This window comes from Amyelois transitella, chromosome 14, assembly GCF_032362555.1.
Source record: "Amyelois transitella isolate CPQ chromosome 14, ilAmyTran1.1, whole genome shotgun sequence".
NCBI classification, from domain to species: Eukaryota; Metazoa; Arthropoda; class Insecta; order Lepidoptera; family Pyralidae; genus Amyelois; species Amyelois transitella.
The window spans coordinates 10,100,637-10,109,554 of NC_083517.1; the positions used below are offsets into that span (position 1 = coordinate 10,100,637).

At 38.0% G+C, this 8,918-nt stretch overlaps 1 protein-coding gene across 1 annotated transcript; it reads right to left on the minus strand.

Moving 5' to 3' along the window:
- Positions 1-150: 150 nt before the first annotated feature.
- LOC106132366 (serine-rich adhesin for platelets) lies at positions 151-6,636 on the minus strand. Its single transcript, XM_013331749.2, has 5 exons — positions 6,536-6,636; positions 5,442-5,478; positions 1,667-5,221; positions 993-1,124; positions 151-675 (listed from the first exon to the last, which is right to left on the minus strand). Exons 1-5 carry the CDS (start codon positions 6,575-6,577, stop codon positions 542-544), a joined length of 3,900 nt encoding a protein of 1,299 aa, XP_013187203.2. The 5' UTR covers positions 6,578-6,636; the 3' UTR covers positions 151-541.
- Positions 6,637-8,918: the final 2,282 nt, after the last annotated feature.

Genomic DNA, 8,918 nt, shown 5'->3' on the forward strand with positions numbered 1-8,918 from the left:
ACGTCGTTAATATAATAATTTTTCATAACGGTTGATAGTAATTTCGTAAAAATCAATAAAACACATTTTTTTGTATTTGGTAAAGAATTTTTTATTGTCTGTCACACGTTTTTATTTCAGAAAATTTCAGAAAATAAAAATAATTATCGATTAGAAGAAATACTATTTAACTTTATTTTGGGTTTGTAGTATTTATAATAATACATCACTTTAATGTGTTTGGGAAAAAAAATATTGACTGAATGTCACTTTAATAAACTTAACTTAAATATCAAGACCAAAGAACTTTTGAACTTTATGCTGGCTCTGTATTCATCTACGTGGTGTTACTATTAAGGTACAACTTAAGGCAAAGTATATTATTAAGGTTCAATTTGGAGGTTATCTTAAAGGCCGACATGGTTGTTAAGGTTCAACTTAAAGGCTGAGTTGATTATTAAGGTTGAACTTAAAGGCTGAGTTGATTATTAAGGTTGGACTTAAAGGCTGAGTTGATTATTAAGGTTGAACTTAAAGGCTGATTTGGTTATTAAGGTTCAACTTAAAGGCCGAGTTGGTTTGGCTCGACGGTGAGGAAGATTGGTTTCCTGTTGAGTCCACAGGAGCAGTAGCATCTTCCGTCTTTGGTTCCATCGTTGATGAATAGGGTGTTGAGGTTCATGTCCGTTTCCACTCCTAGAATTGAAATGGTCATATAATTTTTGGTGTTATAACATGGAAGAAATATGTAACGCGAATTTAAATGGAAAGCTTTTTTAGATTTGGTTTTGGGTAGTTTGTAAGGTATACCATATTATAGATAAGAAATTTCGAAACATCATTGGATTAATCAATTTCTCATTTACAGTTATATAATGGAAACTAAAATGCTAATCTCAATTTTGGCCAAATAAGAAAATAACAGCTACTGCTAAAACATCTGTGTTCTCCTTGGATTCCTCCCAAGGAGAGAACTTGATTCACCATCTAGGAGTAGATTAGTCAAGCATTACCTCTGCTGGGTCTAGTCAGGTCATATCTGCCTCTTCTGTTGTCGATCTCTGATGAGGAACTGCTCTGTGAATTGCTCTCACTTTGTGAAGAGCCGTAGCTTGAACCTGGCTGAACTGGGAGACCAGGGCGGCCTGACAAGATGAAGCATTGATTAAGACACAAATTCTAAGAGCTTGAATAGAAATATAGCAGACATGTCAATGATAAATGGTGGCTTGTTCTGCGTTTTGAAATACGTCATACTGATATGATTTGACTGAAGCTCACTACTGTCAAATAGTCACAAAAGGAGCAGAACAAGACCGACTACTGAATAGCGTTGGTTATTCTTACTTTTTAAGCCGCAATTTGGTGCGGTCTGCTAAATTTGACGGCCTCTGTGGCACAGCGGTAGTGCACTTGTCTGTGTTACCGGAGGACCCGGGTTCGAATCTCGGCCAGGGCATGATGAGAAACGAACTTTCCTGATTGGTCTGGGTATTGGATGTTTATCTATATAAGTATTTATTCTAAAATAATAGTATCGTTGAGTTAGTATCTCGTAACACAAGTTTGGAACTTACTTCGAGGCTAACTTTATCTATGTAATTTTTCATGCTAGGACCTGTCGATTAGTATTAATTCATGTTAATTTAAGTCACGAATACTGTCAAAAATGCAGCAATTTAATTACCTGGTTGTCCATATTGGTAAGTACTGCTTTGGGCGTCGCTTGCACTTTGGGATTGAGATGAAGTAGTGGCATATTCGGGTTGATTGTATATTGGTTGGGCATATACTGGTTGGTCTTGGTAACTGGTACTCTGGCTTGAGGCTTGAGAACCGCTGTAAGAGCTGGCTTGGTTGGCAGAAGATTGTGAGGCGCTCTGCGACGAACTTTGTGCGCTTGTTTGCTGTTCTGGTTGCCAGTAGATTGGTTGTTGGCCTATTGGCTGTTGGCCTATTGGTTGTCCGTAGGTGTTGGAGGAACCCTGGGTTGATGTTTGAGAGTATCCTGTGGAACTTTCTTGGTTGGTCGAAGCATATGAAGAACCTTGAGCGTAGCTTGAAGATCCAGATTGGACCGGTTGGATTGGGCCTCCTGGCTGCAAAGGTTGCACGGGGCTTGGTTCCACTGGCTGGATAGGACCACCAGGTTGTACAGGTTGTATGGGACCTCCTGGTTGAACTATCGTGCCAGAGCCTGTCTGGTAGGAATTTGCAGAGCTTGAAGATTGGGAGCTGGAGCCGCTCTGTGATGAAGATTGTTGGCCTGACACTTGTGAAGATGATGAGCTTTGAGAACCGCTTGAGCTGCTGGATCCTGACACGGGTCTAATAGGGCGTCCTGGTTGCACGGGTTGAATGGGGCCTCCTGGCTGGATGATAGTGCCAGATCCTGCCTGGTTGGAAGTTGAAGAAGAGCCGGATTGTGAACTTGAACCGCTTTGAGTCGATGACTGCTGAGTTAACGAATCTTGAGAAGATTGGGAAGATGATGAGCTCTGGGAGCCACTGGAACTGGAAGAACCACCTGTCTGAATAGGTCGGGTTGGTCGTACTGGTTGAATTGGGCCACCAGGTTGGATGATAGTACCAGATCCTGACTGGTTAGAGTTAGAAGAGCTAGAGGATTGTGAACTCGAACCACTTTGCGAGGATGACTGTTGGGCTGATGATTCTTGGGAAGATTGTGAAGATGATGAGCTCTGGGAGCCACTGGAACTGGAAGAACCTCCTATCTGACCAGGTCGAGTTGGTCGTATTCGGCCGCCTGGTTGAACGATAGTGCCAGATCCGGACTCGGAGTTTGAAGAACTTGAAGATTGAGCAGACGAACCACTCTGGTTGGAAGATCCGCTGTTTCCCGAAGATTGGCTATATGAGCCGCTCGATGTTTGGCTACCACTGGACAAACCAGACGATTGGCTGGATGATCCACTAGAAGATTGACTACTGCTAGAAGAACCACTCTCAGCAGAAGATTCATTAGATGATGATTGGCTATTGCTATTTGTATTACTGTTAGAAGAAGACCCACTGTTTACAGAAGATTGGCTAGACGAGCCGCTTGATGATTGGCTACCACTAGAAGAACCACTGTTTGAAGAAGATTCATTGGATGATGATTGACCGTAACTGCTTGCATTACTGTTGGAAGAAGATCCTCTGTTTCCAGATGATTGGCTAGATGAGCCACTAGATGATTGACCGCTGCTAGATGAACCACTTTCAGCAGAAGATTCAGCTGATGATTGGCTTCTACTTGAAGAGCCGCTGTTTGAAGAAGATCCATTGGATGATGATTGACCGTAACTGCTTGCATTACTGTTGGAAGAAGATCCTCTGTTTCCAGATGATTGGCTAGATGAGCCACTAGATGATTGACCGCTGCTAGATGAACCACTTTCAGCAGAAGATTCAGCTGATGATTGGCTTCTACTTGAAGAGCCCCTGTTTGAAGAAGATCCACTAGATTGGCTATTGCCACTCGAATTACTGTTAGATGAAGATCCGCTATTTAATGAAGATTGAGACGATGAGCCGCTTGAAGATTGACTACTGCTGGATGAACCGCTATTAGAAGACGATCCAGTCGATGATTGGCTGTTGCCGCTTGAATTACTGTTGGAAGAAGAACCGCTGCTTCCAGATGATTGGCTAGATGAGCCAGTTGAAGATTGGCTAGATGACCCACTTTCAGTAGCAGAATCATTAGATTGACTCGATGATCCACTGGAAGATTGGCTACTGCTAGATGAACCACTTTCAGTAGCAGATTCATTAGATTGGCTAGATGATCCACTAGAAGATTGACTAGTGCTGGAAGAACCATTATTAGAAGAAGATCCAGTAGATGATTGGCTGCCGCCACTTGAATTACTATTGGAAGAAGATCCACTGCTTCCAGATGACTGACTAGATGAGCCACTTGAAGATTGGCTACCGCTAGATGAACCACTCTCAGAAGCAGATTCATTAGATTCGCTAGATGACCCACTAGAAGATTGACTAGTGCTAGAAGAACCACTATTAGAAGAAGATCCAGTAGATGATTGGCTGCTGCCACTTGAATTACCATTAGAAGAAGATCCGCTGCTTCCAGATGACTGACTAGATGAGCCACTTGAAGATTGGCTACCGCTAGATGAACCACTCTCAGAAGCAGATTCATTAGATTGGCTAGATGATCCACTAGAAGATTGACTAGCGCTGGAAGAACCACTATTAGAAGAAGATCCAGTAGATGATTGGGTGCTGCCACTTGAATTATTATTGGTAGAAGATCCACTGCTTCCAGATGACTGACTAGACGAGCCACTGGAAGATTGGCTACCGCTAGATGAACCACTCTCAGAAGCGGATTCATTAGATTGGCTAGATGACCCACTTGATGACCCGCTGCTTGTAGATGATTGGCTATTGCCACTTGAGTTAGTGTTGGAAGATCCGCTATTTCCAGAAGATTGACTAGATGACCCACTCGACGCTTCACTGGAGGAATCACTCTCAGTAAACGATCCGTTGGAAGATGTCTGACTGTTGCTACTTGATCCACTTGATGACTGACTGTTTGACCCGGCAGTATTGCTGGCAGATCCACTGTTGCTAGATGACTGGCTGTTGGAAGCAGATTCACTGCTTGAGTTAGAAGACTCCGTTGCTGAAGATGATTGTGCATTAGATGCACTCTCGCTAGAGCTAGAACTATGAGATTGATTTTCCTGTTCACGCAGCGAACTGGATTCGCTTTCGCTTTGTGCCTGGCTTGATGACGATGCACTGCTTTGACTTGAAGACCCACTGTTCCAATGGCCTAAGCTCCTTTCTCTATTTTCCTCGAAAATTCTCTCGTTCTCTTCTTGGATTCTCGTGGCTTCATCTTGTTCACTCTGGCTTGATGAGGAACTTGCTGAACTAGATTGACTTGAAGATTGATTGGACTCTGATTCACTTGATGATAAAGAACTGCTTTGACTTGAGGACTGGCTATTCCATGTGCCTAAACTTTTTTCCCTATTTTCTTCGTAAATCCTGTCGTTTTGTTCTTGGATTCTCGCATTTTCTAATTGTTGTTCTCTTTGTTGTTCGGCTATATTTTGATTAATGCTTTGATCAATGCTGAAGGCGTTCAGTTGAGCATTTGATGAAGATTCGGAACTTGAGCTGCTGAATGAACTACCACCGCTGCTGGAGCTCGATCTTGAAATAGTTTCCTCTTCAGTCGGTCCATTGATGTAAGTAATGTCTGCACAAAAAAAAAAAAGATTTGAATTAGCTCGCAAATTCTTTTATTTTTGTATTTTTCGTAATTGTATTTCACTTAATAAATAGTATGAAATTTTAAAGTAACTTCATTACAAAATCGTTATAATGAGTTCATTTTATGCATTGGAAAAATTAAAGCATTGCAATTTTTTTTACAATCTAAAGACATACTTTTTAAACACTTATTTAATGAGACTTACCTCGCTCGTAAGGGTGATCAGCAATAGCTCTGTGAGCCTGTAATATAATCATTTATTATGAGAAATTTAATTTCGAAAACCAAATAAATCTGCCTGCCTTAAAAATCTTGTTTGGAACATCTATATCGTGATCTTTAATATTTTCCTTTACATCTATAATATTTTCCTTTTTACCGCGTGATCTTGAAGATGTCATTAACTTTCCGTATTTTGGATTGTATAAAATTGATTGATACCGATTTTAATGAGTTATCTTGGTTGTGTAAGTAACATGTCCTTATTTTTAACTTTTAAGGAAATAAGCCATTATTTTGGGGATTCTTTTGATACTTTCATTTAATTAAAGTGTAATAATTGATTTTCTTTTAATCTAACGCAAGATTTTATCGGGATAAGCTCAAAAATACTGATTTGAAAATAAACAAAAAAACACTAATGTAGATAGATATGATACAGGCACAACTTCGATGCATTATAAATAATGTTTTGATACCAGTGAACTGTTTAGCCAAACAGGTGAACGTGGCCAATCAGTCTTTTCAAAACTGTTGGCGCTGTCTACCCCGTAAGGGATATAGACGTGACTATATGTATGTATGTTATATGTATCTATATATGTATGTATGCTAGTGGTTGATGTGTTTAGAGAACTATACCTTAACTGATATAATGATACTGATATAATATATGATGATACCGACATTGATCAAAGGCTTAATGCGATCCCCTCTCTAGAGAGGTGATGATGTAACGGGGACTAACACCAAGAGGATGACATTGATAGAATAGAATAGAATAAATTTTTCAAAATTGGATACTAGGTATCACTTATTGACGTCACATCACTTAAATCTAATTATAACTTCTACCGCTTCCAAAGCGCATGGGTAGAAGAAGCGGCGGTACAAACTACACTGTAGTATTTTTATCGGACGTCAATTTACAAATATAGGTCTCTCAAATCTAAATCGTGGACGAATGCACTGCATTGTCTACATTAAAAAAACATGAATGAATGATAAAAAGACGCAGACATATGAAATATGACAAATCAGAACTGGCTTCAGAATTAATTTTAAAAAAAGAATACTCACTAAAGTGCAACACGCGAACGCAAATATTACCGAGAACTTCATCTTCGCGGGCCCAAGACAATGCCTCTATGCCCAGCCGACAAGTACCTATAACGCCTGAGCATTCCTCGCTTATTTTATATCGACCCATGGCAAATACTAACGACATGCCAATTTGTGATGCAATTAATAAATTCATTATTAAAACTGTATACTGCGTCATTTCTACATCTGGACAAACAGTTGCTGGAAATTCAGCGTAGTTAAAGTTGCCACGTTATAGTGATATGATTTTGATTGTATGTGCTCTTTTTCTTTATGCTTGTTCAAATGTAAACTCAGTTCTGGTGCTTCGGGGCCTATTAAGAGTCTTTTTTATGTTCTTAAACATAAAAAAGATTGGTATTTTGTTCATTGATAAATTGTGGGCTAGTGGAAATTTCTTTAACGTTCTTAATATCTTTGAGCTTTTAATAATAATGATTAATAAATTATACATAGTTTAAATCTTGATTTATGTTCTGTTTTTCTTTTTTAAGTTTTTTTGCATTTTTTCATTAAATGTTTGTTAGAATACTCTCGTCTTAATTCTAATAACAATTTGAATCTTTAAATCTTAAGCGTAAAAAATAACTTTAATTACAATAATATAAATTTCGCATCAAAATTAATAACTTTATTAGCAATTTCTGTTAATAAAGCGTTTATGTTGACAGTTTTAACACCTGAGCAAACTCTCCAGTTGTAGACAATTCATAATAATAAACGCGATCCGACGTCTGTCCTTGTGTTTGCCACTCATTATCATGTCTAGAAAAAGGTGACAATGATGTGTATCTGCAAAGTTTAAGGCATTTTCTACACTAAACTGTTTAATTACAAAATTTCTTCTTGAAGATTCCGTAGGATAAATATGAGTCGCTTTGTGTAGGTACTTACATACAATGAGCTTGTGAAACCTTCGTGACTGTAACTAATCGGCTAATCCACAAGATTTGATTAAAATTTATGGTATGTAAAGTAAAACCTGGTAAGGTTAGGGCGCATAGATCAAGAATATTGGCTCAGAATGAGATCTGACAACTATTTTACAGGGTATGACTCGTCTAGGTAGGTCTTGCTAGGCACTCATTTTTAACACCTGAACACTTTATTCTTTATGCTTGTTATCGGCATCTTTCAACCAAAGAAATGTAAAGTATATCCTAGATATTACATACATAAATACATATGGTCACGTCTATATCCCTTACGGGGTAGACAGAGCCAACAGTCTTGAAAAGACTGAATGGCTACGTTCAGCAATTTGGACTAATGATAGAATTGAGACAGGTTGCTAGCCCATCTGTCTTTTCAAGACGGTTGGCTCTGTCTACCCCACTAGGGGTGATATAGACGTAACCGTATGTATGTGTATGTATGTATGATTCCTGTAAAACTTTAGCCTCATCTACATTCATTCAGTTTAAGGGTGTCCACATGTCCGATTTGTGCACGTTTGTCTTAGCACTAAATAAATAACTAAATATATTCGGGACAAATTTCACAGATTGAGTTAGCCTCGAAGTAAGTTCGAGACTTGTGTTACGAGATACTAACTCAACGATACTATATTTTATAATAAATACTTAAATAGATAAACATCCAAGACACAGGCCAATCAGATAAAGTTCTTTTCTCATCATGCCCTGGCCGGGATTCGAACCCGGGACCTCAAGTGTCACAGACAAGCGTACTACCGCTGCGCCACAGAGGCCGTCAAATTAAATGTCACTACAGAATATTTTTTTTTAATTTTAATGTTGATTATGACGTTAGTTATTTTGTTCATCGCTTGAGGGCAGTGCAACGTGCGAAGAGCCATAACATATTCAATATAAAGTATAATAATATATTTTTTTCTTTATATCTAAAAAGTCTGTTCAAATACAAGTTGTCTATAGCCTTTGTAAAAAATTATACAATATAAAAAAAATATATATGTTAGTATAGTTGGAAAATATTAAATTAAACTATATCAATATTTAAATAGAAATATAATATTTCATTCGAAATTACTATCTAATTAAATATTTTTCTAACATATTAGTGAAATCGATTGCCTTCAGCAAACAGATACATTCATGTTTCTTTTATGTAGTAATTTTTTTTTTATTATTGTAATGAGCAGATGTTATGTTAAGGTCAAATTACGCAGAATCTTGCCTGTGAGTTTTCTTCGTTAGATTAACTTTCTTATTTTTCTAATTTCTCAATTTCATGTACGTGTCGTTAGCCTAAACAATTAAATTAATTATGAGGTATTGAAGTCCTTAGTAATAAAACAATTTCATAGCTTAAATAATTTTATTTACAACTTAACTAATTACAAATAATTGTAAACAAAAAGTAAAATATTGGTGGA